At 40.0% G+C, this 23966-nt stretch overlaps 1 protein-coding gene and 1 pseudogene across 2 annotated transcripts in view; both read right to left on the reverse strand.

Moving 5' to 3' along the window:
* Window positions 1–6329: 6329 nt before the first annotated feature.
* The window catches only part of P3H2 (prolyl 3-hydroxylase 2), a 165425-nt gene continuing 147788 nt past the window's right edge, over window positions 6330–23966 (reverse strand). For both annotated transcript variants that reach the window (XM_004038205.5, XM_055381188.2), the window contains exons 10-15: window positions 23556–23651; window positions 22550–22700; window positions 21567–21684; window positions 20480–20555; window positions 13388–13528; window positions 6330–7497 (exon numbers count right to left, since the gene is read on the reverse strand). In XM_004038205.5, the coding sequence (XP_004038253.3) occupies window positions 7405–7497; window positions 13388–13528; window positions 20480–20555; window positions 21567–21684; window positions 22550–22700; window positions 23556–23651 (675 nt within the window). In that variant the 3' untranslated portion in view covers window positions 6330–7404. The remainder of the gene's footprint in view (window positions 7498–13387; window positions 13529–20479; window positions 20556–21566; window positions 21685–22549; window positions 22701–23555; window positions 23652–23966) is intronic.
* On the reverse strand, window positions 18284–19200 carry LOC109026092 (S-methyl-5'-thioadenosine phosphorylase-like; annotated as a pseudogene).

Here is a 23966-nt window from a genome sequence, read left to right on the forward strand (position 1 = left end):
AGCTTTAATCATGTCTAACCAACTCAGAGCAGTGGCAGCAGCCATCTTGCTGAAGACGTCGCCTCCTTCTGGATTTCCACTGGAGTGTGGAGGAGTGGGTGAGATCTAGTGTCAGATAAGCTCATAATAATTCCTACTGCTTCCTAGTTATTCAAAACATCAAAACTGCAAAATCTTCTTAGAGAGTTCAGCAACTTTTTTTTAACTTGAGGAACTGACATCTACTGACTTTGACTTCTGTCAAATTATTTATCTATTCTGGTGTTTTATTTTTTCCACTATATGAGAATAATCATCACATCTATTGGGATGTCGTGAAAAACTTAGTGAATCCAATGCTAAACGATGAAGTGGACTACTTTCCCAGAAATCTTTACTCTGTCTAGGCAAGGGAGCTTCAACAATACCGCCCATGCCTGTTCTTTACTTAATACTAAGTAGCTAAAGTTAGAATAAATTGCAGATTAAGACCACTGAGAATCCAGCTGTCCTAAAAGATGTTTACACCTTTATCTGGGATGCTGAAGGGGTGAAAATCTCCAAGTAGTCTTTATTTAATTAACCAATGTTAACTTCAAAGAAATATAATTCTGGTTCATATTACCTTGTGAAAAAAAAGTCCTGAAATTCTGAACTTGAAATATAATAAAAATTCTAGCATCTATTCAGTAAATGTTGCTAAACACTGGACTATCGTGATAGACCAGAATATTACTCCAGTGACCGGAAGCCTTGAAGTCAGCTTCTGAGCCTCAGGGACTCTATAATTTATTCTAAATCTAAGTAGTCTGATTGCCTAAGACCTTCAAAGGCATTTGCAAAGTTTAACACACCAAAAAACAGGTACAGAGAACAAAAAGGGTGATTGGATGCTTGTTGCTTTATGTCCTATTTGACCCTTTGGTTTTAAATGAGGTAAATTGCTCCAATTAACTCCTGTTGGAGATGGTTTTCTTTCAATGATTCCTTCTGTTCCTTGTTTGACATTGGAAAAGATGTCATTAGTAAAGCATTACATGGCTTTCGGGTTTTATTAAAAGACTGACTGAGTTTACCAAATGCTAGGCTTTTCAGACAGCACACCTGTGTGCTGCAATATTGTCATTATTCCCATTTCTGATATGAAAGTCTAATAATTTGAGTGAAGTAGATTAGTTCCAGGTCATGTAGGGTAGAAAGTTTCATGGACTTATGGGCAGAGGAATATGCTGCTGGTAGAGCCCATTGACTTTAGTCTCAACGATGAATTCACGTCAGCTATTTCTGATAGTAGCTACTCCTCTGCTTTTCAGAAGCAAGCTCAGTCCTTCAGGGCTTTCACACTACCCACTTGAATAATACCTCCCTTGCAAGTGAATACAATAAAACTTACTCTTTAACTGGTATTTATTAAGATTTTCACAGCATTCATTAAACTGCTTTCCAAAGGCTATCTCATTCCACTCCAACCCAAAACACCAACTTTCTGAACTCTCATTTTCTCCGAAGGCTCAATCCTTTAGAACCCAAGAAATCATTCAGCTCAAATGCAACACTTTTCAGCTGAGGACACTGTGATGCAATGAGAGGTTAAGTGGCTCATTCCCACGTATTGGTGGCAGATCAGGCAGGCCAGATCCAGCTCACCTGTCACCTTCTCTCCAACTTTTCCCTACCACTAACCACTCCTTTCCCACTTGCATGACCTTTCCTCCTACCCCTATCACAATCCTCTGCCGTAACATTCACCTTACTTTAAGTTGATCATTTGTTTACATCTGTTTTTTTCCACTTTGAGTTCCTTAAAAGAAGGGATAACATTTTATTCATCTTTAAATGCCTCCCTAAACCTACAACGGCATGGCCACTCAAAAACTCTCTGCGAAATGAATTCATACATGACCAGGGCTTTACGACATCACCTTCTCTGTGCCTGTTTGTTTTTTCCCATTTACACAATGAAGATGGCATTGACGTGTCTCTCAAGATAATTATGTAGTTACGTATGATTGCTACGTGCTTCAAGACCATAAAAAAGCTTTATAAAGCCAACCACGATTACAGCCTTTGAAACAATGGAATATACGATTAACAAGTGGAAAGAGATGAGACATACCAGGTAATGCTTATTGTCCATTCCCTATTTCTTCCTCCACCCACCACCAGGTAGTAACTCAGAGGTAAAAACATAAACTTGGAATAAGAGAGGAGGGTTTACCTCGGGTCTGGATAAGATTATTAGGACCGACGTCATCACGCTGCCGTCATGCGGGAAGGCACCTAGGTCTGATGGGAGAGGCCCAGGGCAAGATTCCCATATATATAGGTAACACTCAATTCACTGTTGAAATGAGGCTCAAATCAAGAAGGCACTTGGCCTTATCTGTTCGAAATTGATTTGTCCTTCAAAAGCAGAAGATATCAGATAATTATAAAAGGGACTGTTAAGGTAGAAAGACTGTCAAACTCTAGGCTACCCTGGCTCTCCTCTGTGGCCATTCTACCAAAAAAAGAGGGGGTACAGCATGTCTTATTCACCTTTTGTTCTCCCTTCTCCTAAATGTACCATATAAAATGACTAGAAAACGTGTGTCATATGTTGACTAAATGAAGCATTCATTTAGATTTTCCTCCCCAGCAACATGTCTGGAAAAAAAAAAATGATAGGAACATCTTGTTTGGTTATTTTTATTGCAGGCCCTTAACAAGATAGTTGAAGCCAGAGGTGCCTCATTAACCCAACTTTTTACAGCTGATGCCATCCATTGTAGAGCGAAACAGAATCAATAGTCAGATTGTTCCCAACTTGGCTTTGCCCAGCCTCAGAGGTCAGCACTGGGCACAGAAAACACTGTGAATTACAAGGAGGAGGAGGTAAAGGGGAAGCTCTGACAGAATGAGTCTGCAGCTCCAACCCAGCAGTGAGCTCAATGAGTGGTTGATGTTACTTGTTTTGATGTGTTTGAAGAAATCAACCAGGTTCAGGAGAAAAAAAAAAAAAGGTGTATATGTCTCCTGTTGGAAACATCAAATTATCTGGGAGTAGAGGATTTGTGGGTGGGCAGTTGGAACTTTGTGAGACGTCATTTCACATCACAGCCTTCTTGGCAGGAGGCAGAGAGGGCTTGTAACACGGACTTGTGGTCTGGAGTTGTTGCCAATGGCTCCTGTTTCCCTAAAGTGCTCTGGATGTGGGAACAGGTCAACATTTTCCCACTTCTCAGCCATACCACTGTCAGTCAGCTCAGAATGTTTAATGCTTTGGCATAAGGAACTGGTGAGGCGGCCCCCGTTACCTCCTTTCTTGACGTCAGTGAGGGAGTCATTCCCTGTGGTTCTCTTGTGTGAAATAATTCAGCATTTGTACTTCAATTAAAATTCACAGGTATATATTATTAAATAGCACTGACTCATTCCATGGCTTCTCCTCAGCTGAGGAAGTGCCAAAAATGTGATGATGTCAATGATGAAGAGTGCATTCAAAGTCTTAAGAGTGCGTTAAAACTGAGATTTCCTTCTCAAACAATGTAGGTTCGGGGCTGTGAAGAAGGCACTTCACCCATCCGCAGTATCACTCTGTCCTGTGTCAGATTTTTCTAAAGAAGAAATTTAAGTTCAAGATTCTTTTTGCCTTTGAGGGAGAGAAAAATGATACCTGACTAGAATCCTCTTCCCTTTTGTGAGCTTCATAAAAGCAGTTCAAGGCTCAAGGTATGTCTTTAAATATAGGGCTGAATCAAATTGAATAATACAACTCGTGTCCAATATATCACAGAGGAGAGAAGAGGAAGTGTGCCAACATACATCCCTCAGCAGGAAAATAAAAGAGGAGAAAAAGGTTTTCTTGATTTGGTAAAATCAGACTTTTTAATTCACATTTATTATTTTATATTTAATATGCCTAGAAGCACGGCCAGGGGAGCAACAACCCTGGTGCTCTTTTCTCCCTTCTGACCCAAAAGACTGTGCTTCTAGCTCAGACCTGGACACTCTGAGCCGAGTGACCCCAGGTAATCACCTCTCTCCACTGCTCTCCATGTCCTCATCTGCAAAATGGACATCACGGTCCATGCCCAGAATACCTCCTGGGGTTCCCAGTGTGTGAACATGCTCTGTGTTATAAGCATTCAAAACAATAATATAGGTGAAAATACAAGCTTTGTGAGCTGCAGACTTTTCACACAAGGGAAGGAGCATCACCAACACCAATGGTAATTCCTCAGATAACACAGATGAGATGTACTATTCATACACATTGGACTATTTAACCTAGGCTGACTCAAGCACATTCAGCACTTCGTGAGAATTAGAAAAGACACCCTTTCTGGAAAGACATAGCCCTGCAGGTCCATAGATTGGTAAGCAAGTACCATCTCTGGGCAAATAGAATAAGACATCCCTTCCATCAGCTGGACAAAGCCCTGTGCCAGGGTTCCAGCCCCCATGTACACTCCCGCAGGCATTCTTGCATAACCAAGTTCAACAGTCCTGGCTTTAGCTCTGGCTCTGTTGCTCAAATTCTGTAACCATGGGATCATCTTTACCACCTCTAAGCCTCACTTTCTACCCAAAAAGAAAGATGAAATTGAACTGTGATTTCTATGCCCTCCTTCAGCTGTAAAAGCAACAAACGTCCTAATGGGCTTTTCCATCCTTCTACACAAGGGATTATGTACCATACGAACTGCAATTTCTAAGCTTCACTTTTTTTTAAGTCGTCCGATGACACTCCCTAAATATTTGAATGAAATTATGTATGGTTTGATGTGGAGCAGATTAAGAAGTAAATGCTTTAGTATATACATGATGTTTCAGGTGTAAAGCAACATGGTTAACCGGCAAAACAAGAATAACTACCCTGTGTTGTCAGCAAATGGCACAAGATGTGGCTCTAACACAACATCTATTCGGCCTTCACCCACTTTCTGTGGGACTGAATATAAGAATCAGTGATGAAGTCCCTGCCTCTCCCCTAGTGCCCATTGCACCCAGGAAGTGGGAACTTTAAGGAGCCAAACAAAGACTGTTTCTATGTTGATGCCTTGTTGCCAGAAAACAGAAATCAGATCCTCACCCAGATCCTCCAATCAGCAAATCTGAGTGCCAACAAGCTCTTCACAGTGGGAGGACAAATAGCAATCTACCTTTGCAAAGCTCAAGAACTTTTAGGCCTAAATTTGGGTTTAAGTTTTTAAAAATCAGGTACACACATAAAAAACCCATTCACGGCCGGGCGCAGTAGCTCACACCTGTAATCTCAGCACTTTGGGAGGCCAAGGCGAGTGGATCACCTGAGGTCGGGAGTTCGAGACTAGCCTGGCCGACATAGTGAAACCCCATCTCTACTAAAAATACAAAAATTAGCTGGGCATTATGGCAGGCGCCTGTAATCCCAGCTACTCAGGAGGCCGAGGCAGGAGAATTGCTTGAACCCGGGAGGTGGTGGAGGCTGCAGTGAGCTGAGATCATACCACTTCACTCCAGCCTGGGCGACAGTGAGACTCCATCTCAAAAAAAAAAAAAAAAATTCACGACTCTCTAAATGTTAGCAGAAATAAATTTGGTTGTGACTATTTCTAAAATGGTTTTGGTTTCTTTTTTGTCTTTTTGCTTTGTTTGTATTTTGAGTAGGAGGGAGGGCCTTGTTACAATCAATTATGTCATTTTCAGAGAAGGGAACTAAAGTCTGGAAAGGGAAAGAGAGTAGTTCCATATCACACAGCAGGGCATATTTGATAGAACTGGGAGGATAATCCAATGCTCTTTCCACTTTCCCATGATTAAAATACAACCAGAAGGTTCAGTAAAAAACAGATGGTTCATACATCACTAACTCAAATTTTCAATTTCAATGGATGAATGTTCTTACCACTCACCAGATTGTAAACAGCAGAAAGTAAATCTTCCCTCCACCACTGCCCGTCATAAAGGCATGTGATCTCCCTCGGGCAAATGATAAAGTCTCCCCTAGGTTAGAAGAACCCCATCCCCCATGAACTATGCCTTTGTAGTGTCTTTCTTAGAAATGGGACCTGGAACCAAGCATTCTCTGGATCAATGCCCAGTTTGGTCTCCATCTCTGTTCTTCAAGAGCGGTGTCCCCACCTTTCCTGAGGCCACTGCACCAGCAACACTAGTCATGTCCCAATGTTGCCCCTAAAGTGGTCCCAAAAGCTCCTATGTAATTACAAAACCATTCTGTGAAGATAAACCAAACATTTGGGAGAACAAAAATAAATGCCAGATATTAAAATAAGCCTCCCTTTATTAAACAAATCAGGCACAAGCACAAATCTGTGTGCTGGATAGCAGCAATGAGGAGGGGCCCCCAAAATATAAGCAGATGACGGTTAAAATCAATCAGAAATTTATTTTTCTTATGTAAGTACAAAACACCTCTTTCCATCAGTGGACCCCACTCCTAGGCAACCTATGTGCCCGGATGCAGGCAGTATTCAAGATTTTCTTCCAAAGTCACCAGGGTGAAAAGCCATTCTACTACAACCTCTACATGACCTTTTAAAGTGTACAACTTATAGGACAGTCCTTTCTGGAGTACTGTGGAGGGTGAATCAAAGCTTCCAGTGTAAGTTTATTGTCTGGCGAAAACACCAGAGCCAAAAATTCCACCAAGGCCCCGGAAAGACTGCAGTCCCCTCTGTCTCATACAGTAATCATCCATGAGATCTCCCGGAGCCTGGGTGATCATTACGCCCATGATACCTGAGGCAGCGTGGACTCTGCCAGGGGCTCCTCAGACCCAAAGTGGAGCTCACTTTGGAGAGTTGGAGCTCATGGCCGTTAGCACCTAAGGATGTGGCTGAAAGGCACAGAGTAAGAAAGGGCTTCAGAGACCAGGCACAGGTTAATTTTAGAACTGGAGCACACATGAGAGTTGTAGTTTCACCAAGAAGCTTATTCTCTCTAAGCTTTTGAATTTGCAGCAACTTAATTGTGTGTGTGTGTGTGTGTGTGTGTGTGTGTGTGTGTGTGTGTGTGTTTGGGGGAGGAGGTGAACTGGGCTTTGATAGATACATGAAATGATGAAAAACCAAGAAAGAGAGCTGGGTGTGGTGGCACGTGCCTGTGGTCCCAGCTCCGCGGGAGGCTTGAAGGATCGCCTGAGCCTAAGAGTTTGAGGCTCCAGTGTGCTATCATCACATCTCTGAATAGCCACTGCCCTCTATCCTAGACAACATGGTTAGACCATGTCTCTAAGAAGAGAGAGAGAGAGAAAACAACCCAAAACAAGAAAGATAGATTGATAGATTGAGTGAGGCAACACAAGCATCCTTAGGAACAGAAGGAAGATCTGATGACTGACATTAACCTGTTAATTTATACCATGGCTCTGTACAAAAATAAAAAGGTTCTCATAAGATTAACAATTTAAATAAATATTTGATAGAACATTCTTTCTCATTTTTATAGCTCATCTTTAGGGTTGATATTCAGTTCATGCTTCCCTTGCTGTTCTTGATCCAGAATTGCAATCACTTCATCAGCCTGTATTCGCTCCTGCAAAAAAGACAATTTACACATTCCTGTTACAAGCATAATAATCAGTCTCATCAGCAGACGCTTCCCAAACACTTCCTGGCATCCATCTGTACATGGGTTGATGCTAAATCCAGTTAAGCATTGAACACCTCCTCTTCATCCCCAGACAGATGCCTTCTCCTAACATTCCTGGGTCCTAAGCAATTACTTTCTAAGATTTTCTCTCCTGCAAAGAACGACTGTATGTTCAACTGCTTCCTACCCTTTCTAATTCATGGCCCCATAGCCATCTCAGTTCAGTGGTCAAGCTGAATTCACCATTTTCTCCCCAAGAACCTGCTCTGTTCTTCACGTAGGCTCTCTCTCGGTAAAGATCAACATTGCTCACCTATTTGCCTTAAAAGCCCGACCGTAGTTTCCTGCATCTGATAAGTCACCTTATCAGATGTCTCTGCCCGTTTCTCCTCAATGCACTATTGTTGCCGGAGTTTAGGTCAGGGTTTCTCAATTTTGGTCTGATTGACATTTTTAGACCAGATAATTATTTGTTGGGGGGTGGGGGAGGGTGGTGCTGCCCTGTGCCCTGTAGGATGCTCAGCGACACCCCGTCCTCTCTACCTACCACAGGTGTCAATAACAACCTCCCCCACCAACCCCCAGATATTGCCAAATGTCCACTAGAGGGCAACATTGCTCCCTCTTTTTTTTTTTTTTTTTTTTGAGATGGAATTTTGCTCTTGTTGCCCAGGCTGGAGTGCGGCGACGCGATCTTGGCTCACTGCAACCTCTGCCTCCCGGGTTCAAGCGATTCTCCTGCCTCAGCCTCCCAAGTACCTGGGTTTACAGGCGCCCGCCACCATGCCCGGCTAATTTTTTATATTTTTACCATGTTGACCAGGCTTGGTCTCAAACTCCCGACCTCAGGTGATCCACCCGCCTCGCCCTCCCAAAGTGCTGGGATTACAGGAGTGAGCCACTGCACCCGGCCAATCGCTCCCTCTTGAGAGCCACCATTGTAAGCCCTCATCATCTCTTAATTACTGCCGCAGCCTCCAAATTGCTCTCGCTGTTTCACTACTCACCCTCACATGCTTCTAATGAATCCTACTGGCTTATATCTGATTATATCTCTTTCCTACTCACAACTCTTCAATGGGTCCCTACTGCTTGAAGTTTCAGGTCTACTTTTCTTGGTGTGCTTATAAGAAGTTGCTTTATACCTGTCTCTCTTCTTTTTTTTTCTTTATTTATTTATTTTTTATTATTATACTTTAAGTTTTAGGGTACATGTGCACAATGTGCCGGTTAGTTACATATGTATACATGTGCCATGCTGGTGCGCTGCACCCACTAACTCGTCATCCAGCATTAGGTATATCTCCCAATGCTATCCCTCCCCCCTCCCCCCACCCCACAACAGTCCCCAGAGTGTGATGTTCCCCTTCCTGTGTCCATGTGATCTCATTGTTCAATTCCCACCTATGAGTGAGAATATGCGTTGTTTGTTCTCTCTTCTTATTCATACCTTTCTCTCTTCTTTAGGTTTATTTTGCCTCCCTTCTCCTCACCTTATATTCCAACTTCTTAACTTACCTCAAGCTCCCTGAATGTAACACTTTCAAAAGAATTCCCTAATCCGATTCTGAATTAAGTGTTTCTCTGGATGCTCCCATTATATTCTACGCTTTCTTTTATTCCTCACATTAATCCATCAGCAGGTGCAGTTGGTCTACCTCCAAATTGTATCTCAAACCTTCCATCTCTTTTTACCTTCTCTATTACTACTCCAGTCTAAGCCCACATGTTAGCTAAAGTAATCTTCTGTATCCTGTAACTCTCCAGGACTGGAGGAGATGTGTGTGTGTGTTGGGGTGTGGGGACTACATGACTTTCCACTAGTTAGAATAAAATTCACATTTCCCAATCGGCCTGTGGAATCTGGCTCCTGCCACCTCCACGTCCTCTACTGAAGCCACTCTCCCTCTTGTCTGCCATATTCTAGATGCTCTGGCTTTCTTTGTTTCTTGGTGACTCCAAACATCTTATTGTCTCTGGGCCTTTGCAGCTTGTCCTCTGCCTGGAATACTCTCCTCCAGACATTTATCCTAGTGGACTTCTCATTTCTTAGGTTTCAGCTCACATGCCACTTGTTTGGCGAGGCCTCACAATTTGCCGCTCCTACCCTTTCACTCCAAAATCAGTTGTCTTGTTCCATTTTCCACACACCATTGGTCACCATGTGAAAAATCTCTCGATTATTTGTTTATTTTTTACTTTTTTGGGATCTGTTTCCTTCCACTAGAATGTAAGCTCCAGAAGAGCAGGGCATCTTATCTTCTTGGTCACTACTGTATTTTCAGTGCTCAGAAAAGCCACTGACATGTGGCAAGAGTTCTGTTTTCTTTGATGAGTAAATGTGTAAATGGATGAAGCCTTTCTCTGTCTAAAATGCCTCTCCCTAAAGAAATTGATCTTTTAAAGCTTTTTTTCCAATGCCATCTCCACAAAGAAGCCTTTTTGGATTGCTTTTTTATATCCCTCAAACCATGCATTTGCTGCTAAGGATTCTTACCAAACCTTGCCTTGTGGTTTAATTAGTTGGGTCCTTGTATTGTTTCTCCAATTTGACTTCAAGCTCCTTGAAAACAGGAATTATATCCTACTAGTGTGCATTCCCCACAGGCGGTCTTTAACACAGTGCCCGGGCACAGTAAGTTAAATAAATAACTATTTTATGAATTGAAAACAAAGCCCCTTTCATGCAAGAGCTTGTAATAAAAAATGTTTACAAAAAGGCAACTAAAAGGACCAGATATACTAAATAACAGAAAACTAAGTTGCTGCCACATTTAAATAAAAAGCCCGAGTACTACTTTACAAATATAAGGAAAACAATCTTTTTTTTTTTTTTCGAGACAGAGTCTCACTCTGTTGCCCAGGTTGGAGTGCAGTGGTGCGATTGCGGGTTACAGCAACCTCCACCTCCTGGATTCAAGCGATTTTCCTGCCTCAGTCTCCCCAGTAGCTGGGATTACAGGCATATGCCACCATGCCTGGCTAATTTTTGTAATTTTAGTAGAGACGGGGTTTCGCCATGTTGGCCAGGCTGGTTTCGAACCCCTGACCTCAGGTGATCTGGCCTCCTCGGCCTCCCCAAGTGCTAGGATTACAGGACTGAGCCACCGCGCCCGGCCGAGGAAAACAATCCTGATACTTAACAAATCGACACACAAAGCTTTCACATCTGTTGACCACAAGAAATGATTGTAATCTTGTCTCTCATTAAGGGAAAGAAATTCAAGAGCTGGAACCAATATATATGAAGCTTCGAACATCCTTGCATCCTTAAAAGGATGTTGCTAAATACTCCTTGAGAACTGAGACCCTTTAAAGTAATTCATAATAAGCATGAGAATCGGCCAGCTCTAACGACTTGTTCATAGGTAGGCATTTTTTTTTTTTTCTCAGAGATTCAATCTGCAAAAAGACGTCTAGGCCAGGAACTCCCAAACTCTGCTGCTGCACGTTAGAATCACCTGGGGAGCTTTTAAAACTCCTGAAACACAGATGTTAGTAGTTTGTAACGATCAATAGATGATCTCCACGTGTAGCAAAGAATGATTCACAGCCTGGGCTAATTTAGCTGAAGAAAAAGTTCTGGTCATTTCCCACTGTGGCCACTAGATGCCGCTACGGCCTGAAGACTGGAGAGGTTTTCTAGTACTTTTCCATCAGAGGAAGGGACGCTGGCGTTGACGTTTCCTGATTACAAAGGAGCAAAGAGAACTTACTTTGTGTTAGCTTATTTTGAGAGAACAATACCTTGGAAAAGAGAGTTTGGATACTGAATGATGAAATAGATTAAATGTCTGCTGAATTGAATACTAGAATAGTGAGGTAATATTTCAATAGTTTTATCTTCACTGTCTACCCATTTACATAGGTTCCTTAGTTTAAAAAAAAAATGCTTTGATGGAATGCTAGCATTTTGGAGATGGAAAATACCAGGATATAAAGTAATGATAGGGGAAGGCAATTGTTTGCTGCTCCCTTGAGGTTTTCAGGACTCTGTGCTCTGGTCCTTTTGTCAGGGCCTTTCTTTCTTTTTCTTCTTCTTCTTCTTCTTTTTTTTTTTTTTTTGAGACAGAGTCTTACTTTTGTCGCCCAGGTTACAGTGTGGTGGAGTGATCTCAGCTCACTGCAACTGCAGCCTCCACCTCCTGGGTTCAAGCGATTCCCCTGCCTCAGGCTCCAGAGCAGCTGGGATTATAGGTGTGCGCCACCACGCCAGGCTAATTTTTGTATTTTTAGTAGAGATGGGGTTTCACCATGTTGGCCAGGCTGGTCTCCAACTCCTGACCTCAGGTGATCCACCCACCTAGGCCTCCAAAAGTGTGGGGATTATAGGCATGAGCCACCACGCCCAGCCAGGACCATTTTTTCTATGCCTGGCTATCGTCTTCGCTTCTAGGTCTGAGCTTATAGAAGTCTTCCTTGATTCCCTGCTACGAAACGTATACTGTTCTCTTCTTACAGCCTATTTACTAGCTGTTCTGTCCAAGCTCCTCATAGTCCAGGACCTTGTTCTGTTCACCCTTCTACCCCTAGGGCCTACCTAGCAGAGTTTCCAAGGCAGATAATAATAGCTCTTCTGTACAATAAAAGGTCACAATAGGTCTTTTGTAAAATATGTGAAAGAATGGCTTAGGGAATGTGGGGAAACACTTTGTACGTTAGATTTGATGGTGAAAAGTATATGAGAAAAACGCATTATTTTTAAATAGTTTCTGATGAAATTGGATTCAACTTAGGAACCTAAGAAGGAAAACTGGATAGAATGCCAGTTTTAAGAATAGAATTTCATAGCTTCATCAATACTTAGGGCTGGAGAAGTTTGGAGGTCATCCAGTTAAGCCTGTGCTACGATGTTTTAGATTCCATTTCAGCGTTCCATGCTAAGCAGTTGCCTGGGCTTTGATTGGAGCCATCCAATCAGTGCTTCCAAAGCAGACAATTCCGCCAAACTGTGGTGACTATTTGAAAGTTATTCCTTGTGTGGAGCCCAAATTTTCCTTCCAGGGCTTCTACCCATTGGTCTTAATTCATGCCTCTGCAGCTCCACAGGTGGAGACTATGACATCTGCCCACCGGCTTCCAAAACGATGAGATCATGGTCTCCTCCTAGCTAAGTGTCCTCAGCTAGTTTGCATATAATATTGAAATACTTAATGTAATAACAGTAATAAGTAATAATAATCTTTTAGGTTTCCTTGCCCTCTTTCAAATACATTTCATAAATGATTCAATACTATTTCTTATGATTTGCGAGAAAACAAATCAGTCTTCTGGGTGACCAATAAAAAGTGATTCCTCCCTGATGCCACAGGGTTGTTTTTGTTTTTGTTTTTGTTTTGAGACAGAGTCTTGCCCTGTTACCCACGCTGAAGTGCAGTGGTTCGATCTCGGCTTACTGCAATTTACGCCTCCCAGGTTCAAGCGATTCTCCTGCCTCAGCTTCCCGAGTAACTGGAACTACAGGCGCATGCCACCACATCCAGCTAATTTTGTATTTTTAGTAGAGATGGGGTTTCAGCATGTGGATCAGGCTGGTCTCAAACTCCCGACCTCAAGTGATCCGCCCACCTCGGCCTCCCAAAGTTCTGGGGTTATAGGAGTGAGCCACCGCGCCCAGCCTTACAATTTGTTAATAAGCTCAAGACAGATTAGTGACCATCAAATATCATTGACACAGCTATTTCTACAAACATCTTCACTTACTAGAACATATCTGATTAAGAACTGCCTTTACCCTCTTCTTTTCCTCAGACGAAGCAATTTAAAGGACTTCTCAGATAAAGCAGTTCATGAAGCAAGCCTAATTGGCTTTCTGGGCGGGTGAGAAACTCACCAATTCTCTATAAAGCGGGTCCAAGGTGAACCACAGAGCCACAGCACACCTCTTTCCCTTGGTGACTGCCTTCACCCCATGAGGGTTCTCTCCTCCAGATGAGAAGCTGATCATGCGCCCACATTTTGGTTTTATAGAGGCCTGAGAAAGAAAGCAAAAATCAGACTTTCAATTGTTGTATCATAAACATTTCCACAACTCCTGCTTCTCTGGCTATGAGATTATTTGAGTTAAGGCCTGAGGCGAAGAATAAAGGAATCCTGGGATTGAAGATGATGTAAATTATCTCAGTTTTCTCACCCGTAAAACAAAGGTAAGGTCAAAATAATATATACCTCAGAAAATAAAAAGATGTTCAAGTAAAACGTGTAGCAAAGTCCACATACATAGTAATCATTCAATACATGCTATATGATAGCCTGTGAATTCAAAGAAGGCAAAGTTTTTCTCTCATAATTCATTTCTGTAGCTTTTGCACTAGCAAAGCATCTGGATACAAGGTAGGTGTCCATTCCATACTTGTGTAATTAACAAACAAACAAACAAACAGGACATCTGCAGTGCTGGAAAAGTTGTTATTGATCTAGGTAGTGGTTACATGAGTGTATACGCTTTCTAATTTTTAAATTGTACATTCATGGTTTATGTGCTTTTCACAATACAAACATTTTTAAAAGTCATAATTCTGTATGATATTTCATTTCCTTTACACTATTGTTTCCCAGTGGTCGTTTAGGCATTGTTTGAACATCTCCAGTGGTGAGAACCCGACACCACTTGGAGTGGCCTATTCGCCATCACCCTTAAGTGTTTTAAGACTGACACAGTCCTTCGCAGCTTATGCACTGCTCAGGTGGAGCTGTCCACAGTGTTTAGGTAGAAGAGTGTAGTGAGAGAAAAAGAAATACTGCTGGGCTCACTGAGCCAGGGTAGAAGATCAAACAAGCTGCCTCTTCAAATTGAATGAGCTTAAGCAACTGAATATTAGAGGCCTTGCTTCTGTGTTTAAAGAAGTGTCTCATGTGAGTAGAGTCCATTTTGTCTTTCTTGGGAAATACAGAAACTTTATTCATTCCTCTGTATAGTTCAGAAAAGTAAAGTAAAACCAAAAAAAGTGGCACTAGCCATTTTACTACGTGAGAACATGGACTGGTTCTCACTAGCCATTTTCTGAATTGACTTGAGTTGACATTATGCCCGTAAATCTTTGGTTTCCTTCTGCATAAAATGAGCTGGCTGGTTTTTCACTGCTAGCTTCAGGAAGAATATTTGAAAAATTTCCTAAAGTCCTTGGTTGCTACATAACATAGGTGCTCCCGGACTATGTGACTACATATGGAAGGTCAGAGGTAGGTGGAGGAGTCAGAAAGCCAGAGAGACAGGTGGGTGCATATGTGTTTATGTGGGCATGTGTGTGTGTTTATGTCTGTGTGAGTCTGCATGTGTGTGTATATGTGACTTGTGTGTGAGTGTTACAGGGAAGAGCAGAAAAAAAGCAGTCAGTTTCTTTTTACTCTTCTATTCACAATAACTGAAGAGTGATTTGTCTTTGCTGGAATTGCTTTTCCTAAACAGCTTTACCAAGGCAACTGTTCTGATGTAAATCTAGAGAGTTCACGAGTTAGTCGTGTCCTCAGTATCAATCTGATTCTGTTTTTCTGGAGAAGGAATTTGTACATTTCCACATAGAAACAGCAAAATAAGTGAAAGGTAAAACCTGTGAAGTAGGATAGAAAAGACTCCTGAGGCTGGGCGTGGTGGCTCACGCCTATAATCCCAGCGCTTTAGAAGGCCAAGGCAGGTGGATCACCTGAGGTCAGGAGTTTGAGACCAGCCTGGCCAACATGGTGAAACCCCGTCTCTACTAAAAATACAAAAATTAGCCAGATGTGTTGGTGGGTGCCTGTGATCCCAGCTACTCGGGAGGCTGAGGCAGGAGAATAGCTTGAACCTGGGAGACGGAAGTTGCAGTGAGCTGAGATCGTGCCACTGCACTCCAGTCTGGGTGACAGAAAAAAAAAAAAAGAAAGAAAGAAAAGAAAGAAGAGAGGGAGAGAAAGAAAAAGAGAGAGAGAAAGAAAGAAAGAAAGAAAGAAAGAAAGAAAGAAAGAAAGAAAGAAAGAAAGAAAGAAAGAAAAAGAAAGAAAGAAAAGCCTTCTGAGTAAATGGCCTTGGGATGTTGGAATTTCAGGTTTTCTGGGCTGCCCACTCCCTGGTGCTGGTCAGGACTCACTCAAACACACGTTTGCCAATATTTCTATGTGATTACCAAGTCTTGGTAACATCTTATAAGACTAAAGAAAGGATGTGGGGACAAATTAGTATTTTCTTTCTTCTGGAATTGAAAGTACTTTTAAACATGAATAACTTTGGGAAAGTTTAGGAAAAGAAGCTGTGAACTGTGTAAGGCAGTTGGAACTGATTATAGCAGTGGATTCACAAGGATCTCTAAGACCCATCTCATCACACAGCGAACATCATCTGTTACATGTCAGGTATTTGGAGGAATAAGCAAGCTTTAGTGAACCTGCTTCCATGTGTGACATTGTTTCTACAGCAAAAATATGTTATGAAGTTTGGATAAATGAGTATAAACATACTTTTGTAACACAGCCCCATTTATACTGAATTTAATTTTTCATGAAACAAATGGAACTCATTAAATTTTATCTTCTTTGAACCTGCACAGAGAAACCAACATCCTTGAATTCCCAAGTCTCACAAACAAATGCCGCTATTGAAAAGAATCCACGTATCTTCCAAGTATACTAAGCATAATTTAAAATAATCCTTTTGCTTTCCGTCTAACTGATGATTGATTTAGAAAAGCGTTTGTGCTGTAATTGTCTTTAATAAAAGTAAAATTTCAGCCACCTTTCAGATAATTATACAACTTCCAGATTTTTCCAAAGTAAAGGACTCAGAAGACATTACTTCCTTATGTGGCCTCAAGTTATGCCATTTCTCTGCTCCATTTGTCCCTCCACAGTCAAAGGGAAACTAAAACAGAAAAATACCCATTTCTGTTGCTGTTGTTGTTGTTGCTGGTACTAGAATAAACTTCCTGTGGGGAAGGATAAGAACTGCCTTACGTAAGAATTTTAGTTATCTACGTTATTCACGAAAATGCCATTGTATGCATTAATATGAAGTATTTGAGGAAATAAATGTGCTCATACGGGAGCTTTTGGATTAAAAATTTGTTTAAATCAGTTTTAGGTTTTTTAGGGGAGGTTAGATTCTGGGTTTTTAAAAATAGTTATAGATTTTAATTAAAATTGTAGCACTCTGAAAGGAGAATATTATCTGCTTTCACATCTTTAAAAAGCAGAATTCCAGTTAACTTGACATTCAAAAATTAATCAAACAGGCATCCCTTGCTTTAAGCATGAAGCATTTCCAAATACGGCCACTAGATGGAGGAGAAGCAAAGAAATCTTTTCAACCACCTGTCTGACTTTCTTTGAAACTGCGAAATGCCAGTATTTTTGTACCTCAGTTTCAGTGTTAGCAGAGATCAGAAATAAAATGCTTCCTACACTCAAGCTTTCCCAGAAGTGCAAAAAACCTTCTGGATTTTAAACTCCAATACAGATCATCAATCTTGATTTAATTTATCAGATTACGGAGTATTAAAGTACTCCCATATTAACATTTAAGCTTTTTACCCAAAAAGTGAGGCATCATGACTTTTTAACATATATTATTGTATGAAGTCACATGAAATATTTTTTCTTAGTTATTACAATGTTTCTAGACAATTTTAACGAGAATCCTCATAGGAATCACCTTTAAACTCAGTAATACATACTTTTTGATATTACCTGCTTATATCACAGTACTGTGTGATGAATGACATATGTGTGTCATGAATGACAGATATGTTTCACTAATGAGAAAAGCATGTAAGCTATGAGGGACAAGCTTAAAATTCAAGAAAAGTTTAGAAATAGCTTCTATAATGCCAAAACCTTGAAGTTTATCACATACATGTTCCAATTACTTAGATTTTGTATGGTGGTGAGAGATACCTGGTCATCCATAATCTGCTTACTTTCTCAATTGGAAATTTTTTTTTAAATATACTTTTAACTTCTAGGGTACATGTGCAGAATGTGCAGGTTTGTTACATAGGTATACACGTGCCATGGTGGTTTGCTGCACCCCCTCAAACTGTTATCTACATTAGGTATTTCTCCTAATGTTATCCCCCTGACAGGCCCTGGTGTGTGATGTTCCCCTCCGTGTCCATGAGTTCTCATTGGTCACCTCCCACTTATGAGTGAGAACATGTGGTATTTGGTTTTCTGTTCCTGTGTTTATTTGCTGAGAATGATGGTTTCCAGCTTCATCCATGTCCCTGAAAAGGACATGAACTCATCCTTTTTATGGCTGCATAGTATTCCATGGTGTATATGTGCCACATTTTCTTTATCCAGTCTATCATTGATAAGCATTTGGATTGGTACCAGGTCTTTGCTATTGTGAACGGTGCCACAATAAACATACATGTGCATATGTCTTTATAGTAGAATGATTTATAATCCTTTGGGTATATACCTAGTAATGGGATTGCTGGGTCAAATGGTGTTTCTGGTTCTAGATCTTTGAGGAATTGCCACACTGTCTTCCACAATGGTTGAACTAATTTACACTCCCACCAACAGTGTGACAGCATTCCTATTTCTCCACATCCTCTCCAGCATCTGTTGTTTCCTGACTTTTTAATGATGGCCATTCTAACTGGCGTGAGATGGTATCTCATTGTGGTTTTGATTTGCATGTCTCTAATGACCAGTGATGATGAGCTTGTTTTACATGTTTTTTGGCCTCATAAATGTCTTCTTTTGAGAAGTGTCTGTTCATATCCTTCTCCCACTTTTTGATGGGGTTGTTTGTTTGTTTTTCTTGTGAATTTGTTAAAGTTCTCTGTAGATTCTCAATATTAGTCCTTTGTCAAATGGATAGATTGCAAAAATTTTAAAACAGAAGACTGGGCTATATTCTTCAGGCCATGGAGGGTTTTTGACCATTCCATGGATCCTATCTGAGGTATGGTGGTGAGCAGTAACCTTTTGGCTTTACTAGCATTTTCTTTCGGGGTCTTTAGGTCCCAGTCTACCAAAACTGCTTCCTCGTGCTCCTTCCAGCAGTCATAATCTGTCACCATGGCGATACTCGCATAACAAATTCCAGCCTCTTTAGTGAGAACCACCTCTGGAACTGTGGTCATGTTGATAACATCCACCCCCCAGGTACAGAACATGAAGCTTTCTGCTCAAGAGATAAAATGAGGTCCCTCAGTCGTGACCATTGTCCCCTTTGAATGTCACCAGAGTCCTAGCTTCTTAGCATTCTCTATAAGAACCTCTCTCGTTTGGGGGCTTGGCCCCCATTGGAATATGGCACACTCCTCTAGCACAACAATGACTTCCATCATAGAGGGACTGAGGTCTCATAGTGGTCCCATCAATGAACTGATCAATAATGACAATATCGCCAGGTTGAATCTCCTCCCTCAAGGAGCCACAAGCTGTGGTCCCTATGACATGTGTACAGCCCTCTTCCTTCAAAGCCCAGATGGTCGCCTGGTAGTTGACCTTGGAAGGCAGGATGGTGTGCTGCCTCCCATGCCTTGCAAGGAGGATACAATCAACACTTTTTATCTTCCCCAAAATTAAGGCATCAAATGGCTTGCTAAATGGAGTATCCACATATTTTTCAGTTCTTCCTTCTAAAATTTCTGGATCATCCAGGCCTGTTCCACCAATTACTCCAATCTTCATGGCAGTGGTGGTGGTGCTTGAGGCCATGTACACACAGGAAACGAAGCTGCAGTGGGCAAGCACTCGGAACTAAGGGAACGAAGTGGGCCAAAGAGCGGCAGCAGTCGAAAATATATTTTTCTACCATTGTGTATGCTCTTTGGCTTGAAGACCAAAGGATGCTAACTACATGGTCTTTAAGTAGGCTTCTTTCCAAAGGCACAGGTTTGCTTAGGAAGATGGTCGTTGAATTGAACTTTTGATTTACTCTGTTTACATATTTGTGTGTGTGTGTGTGTGTGTATATCAATTTTCAGGTATAAGTTTATTACATACAGTCACAATCATATATCTCTATGCATATATATATGCAAATATATATATATATATATGAGGCCATGTCTGCACTGGAAAGGAAGCTGCAGTGGGCATATTTATATGTGTGTGTATATATATATTTTATATATATAATATATATATTTTATATATAATATATATTTTTATATATATAATATATATTTTTATATATATAATATATATTTATATATATATAATATATATATTTTTATATATATAATATATATATTTTATATATATAATATATATATTTTATATATATAATATATATATTTTATATATAATATATATTATATATATATAATATATATATTTTATATATATAATATATATATTTTATATATATAATATATATATTTTATATATATAATATATATAATATATATATTTTATATATATAATATATATATTATATATATAATATATATATAATATATATATTTTATATATATAATATATATATATTATATATATACACACATACCTATAGGTATATATACACATACACATACATACACATGTGTATGATAATTTTGGTAACTATATATCTGAAGGCCAATGCTCAGTCCAAGTATGTAGAACACCAGGTTACTTGAAAGACACCTTGTAGAATCATTTGACTTATTCTAGACTTGGGTGACTTAGGAACTGATGTTCTTACGTTTCCATCAGATTACTTGACAAAGAATTAGAAGACCTAGGTTTTGGTTCCAAGTTTAACACTAACTAGCTATATGATCATGATAAAATGATTAATATCTCAATTCTTTAATTTGCTCATCTTTACAACGTACTAGATTTTTATGGATACTTCTAACAGTTTATGATCTATACATTTACTGAAACTCTCTTAACCTCTTGAAATCTTGAGCTCAGAAGTATTTGAAATCTAACAGTCTGTAAGTCCTTAGAAAATGGCAATACTGAGCTAAAAAATACTAAATAAGTATTCAAGAATAGGTTTACTTACAGTCACAGTCTTAGCATCCATCTCTGTGAATATGAATTCTCCTCCTTCAAAGTCATCATTCATATATAGGAGAGCACTATAAGAATGAAGAGAAAACCGTTTGTATTATTATATGCTTATGAAAGCATGGCCATAGAATACTGAAGACTGGTGATGTACTGTCCAGCCTCCATTAGTAAGTTTCCTTTGAACTAGACATTGACATAATTGGCCCTCCAAACTCTTAAAGAGAAGATCAGATAGAGTTTGGGTTATACCTCTGAAGAGTTTACTTATTCCACCTTTACTAAAATTGTAATCATATGTCAAAGCTTATCTCACATTGCACTTCCTCCACAGAAAACCTTACTAGTTTTAATTTAATCTAGCCCTTTGAACCTGCCCACCCTAATTACAACTCTCTTTTTCCCTTATACAACTCTAAAGGATTTTTGTTTGTTTGTTTGTTTTGTTCTTGTTGTTGTTTTTCTCTTTAACTTGCTGAAGAGTTCCTTGTGGCCTAGCCACGCCTTGCAGATAGCGGGTGCTTAATACATGTTTTGGAATCGAGTACAGTGTGGTAAGGATGAACACATGGTGACTATAACTCCTGATTCCTTACACACTGAAATTTCTCTCAATAGGTTAGGACATTCTTTTCTCCTGAGTTTCTACTGTCTTATTTATAACATGCAGACATCATTCTTCTTGGGTGTGAATAAAGATAATTGATGTGATAAAGTCCTTATGTAGGCCAAGACTCCATGCCCTTGTATTCTGACTGAAATACACATACCACATATTCCTGGAATATGTTCCAGGAAAAACAGGAATTTTTTTTAAAAGAACATAAAATTTACTTTTCATATTAAAACAAAATGGACATTTTGTGAAATGGGATGCAAAATGTGCACAATTTTTAAGATAAAAGTGAGATGATAATGCCACTTATTGGTTATGGCAGCTACTTCAGAAGATTATTTGAGAATTTCTGCCTTGGAGATATGAACACGACGTCAAGCAAAACAGAGCACCTTTCCAGTTTTCACTGTTTGAAAACTGTTAGGTAAAAGCTTTGTTTTGAAGCAGGTTCTAGCTATACCTATACCTATAGTCTCGAAATGTGTAAGCAGGAGGCTCCTTCCAGCATTCGTTGGCCTCTGGATCCAACAAACAGTTGTCAGCATGGATGGGATGACTGAGGTCATTTCTTCTATCCTGCTGACCTGCCAGAAAAGGGAATAGGGAAGAACGAGAAATGAAGTGCAGCAACTTCCACTAAAGTAACTGACAATGTCTCTTCTCCCAGTCCTGATGATCTTTGCAAATGGGCAGAGGCAGACAACAGGAAAGAACAGATAAAAGAACAGTGGACAAGTAGTTGAGATTCTGGTCTGGTTCTGATATGAACTGGATGTGAAACCTTGAGCATGTCACACCTGTCTCTTCAGCTATAAAAGTTATTTCTGATATAAACATACATGAACAAATTCCATGCGTTTCATGGGTTGTACTTCACGTAGGGCAGCAAAACAATGGGAAGGAAATGAAAATTTTTTTAAAAAACAAGATTTAATTCAGCTAAAACTTCCCAAGTGTAAAAGTCTACTCCTATGACATCATTATTCCCCCCGCCCCATTCAGGTGGGCATAAGACATAGAGGAGAAATAATGATGAGCAGGGACCAAGAAGGTCCCAGTCTTTTTAAGAGTATTTCTTTCAATCATCCCTTCATCTTCTATGCTTCCACTTAATGCTCGTAGACATCATGGTGACTGTGATTTCCATGTTCCTGGTTCCTCAAAATGGGAAACCTACAGCAGAAAAGCATTTTTTTTTCCAAGCCTTCAGCAATTGGGGAAAATTGATTTGGAAGGGAAAATGTTCAGAACGAGGGTTTTCTGGAACTTCAGAAAAACAAAATGAAGAAAAAGAAAGAAGCAGAATAAGAGTTCATAAGCTACTTTTGTTTTAGAAATCTAGAATTCATCTAAAATATTAATCTACCATGCTGTAGAGCTTTGTTTTGCCTTGTTTCATTTCCCAATGTATTGTGGGTAAAAGGGAACCATTTCAGACTGCAATCTCACCAGACAGGGCTGTTCGGCAGACCATGTGTGTATAGGAAAAATACAGAGTTGAGTTCAGCATAAAATAAGATTCTACAATCCTTCGAGCCTTTTCGCTGATGTCATAAAACAGACGAGCGCTCTTCAGTGGGACTCGACCTTCATAACCAGACTGAAAAAAAAAAAAAAAACCATGAGAAACAAATGGGTTCATTGGAGGACGTAAGAAAAACAGGCATTAGATTGCATTGAGCCAATATAGGATTGTCATGTCTGTATTGACTAATGGGAAGGCTACTACATATTTGTGGATTTCGGTTAGGACATTGTGCCATTGGAATAAACTCTTCCCAATAACAGATGGAAAGCTAAAAGCTACTTGGTTCCTCTTCTCTTCTATTATAATATGTTCTACCATCCTCTCTAACAACCCTTCCTGCAGTAGAGAATAATTACTTGTTTGAATATGTTTTCACTATTAGATCATGATACAAAGAGGGATTGTATGTATTTTTGTCAGGAAATGTAAAGTTTGATAAGTTGATGGCTGAATGGAAGAATGATGAACTACAATGAAGGTTTCATTTCACACTTGCTTCTTTCAACTGTCCTGATAGGTATATATTCAAAACTTTTTTTTCTTTTTTTTTTTTTTTTTTTGAGACGGAGTCTCGCTCTCGCCCAGGCTGGAGTGCAGTGGCGCGATCTTGGCTCACCGCAACCTCTGCCTCCCAAGTTCACGCCATTCTCCTGCCTCAGCCTCCCGAGTAGCTGGGACTACAGGCACCCACTACCATGCCTGGCTAATTTTTTTTTGTATTTTTAGTAGAGACGGGGTTTCACCATGTTAGCCAGGGTGGTCTCGATCTCCTGACCTCGTGATCTGCCTGCCTCGGCCTCCCCAAGTGCTGGGATTACAGGCGTGAGCCACTGTGCCTGGCCACTTTTTTCTTTCTTATATCTGCCGTTTACAGAAGGCTTAGGCTGACACTAAGGAACTCAAACCCAAAAGAAGTTAAGACTTTACTTTGAGTGCTTTCAAGACAGTTGCACCTTCAAACTTTTCATTAGGTGTATGGGGTGAAGTTTTTCCTCTGTATCCATCACCAACAAGCATGATTCCCTGGAAGCAAATACAAGAAGATACATCATCAATGATAACTATGAATTCATCGGGTCTTTTTCTGCTTTGGCTGCCAGAAAGCTGAGAACTCTAGTCAATGCTAAGAACCATCCCCATTTTATTCCAGGATGCTGGTATAACTATTTCTTTTAATTAAAAGAGATTATTTAATCTTCATTCTACATTTTTATTATCAAATACTGTCACTTTTTATGGAAAAAAAAGAATGTAAATTATTGATATATTGCCTAATTATTAATTAAAATAAAAGGATTTCTCCAGCAACTTTATATGATAGGCAGGGACCTTGCTAGA

Source organism: Gorilla gorilla, chromosome 2 (genome assembly GCF_029281585.2).
Source record: "Gorilla gorilla gorilla isolate KB3781 chromosome 2, NHGRI_mGorGor1-v2.1_pri, whole genome shotgun sequence".
In the NCBI taxonomy this organism is placed as follows: domain Eukaryota; kingdom Metazoa; phylum Chordata; class Mammalia; order Primates; family Hominidae; genus Gorilla; species Gorilla gorilla.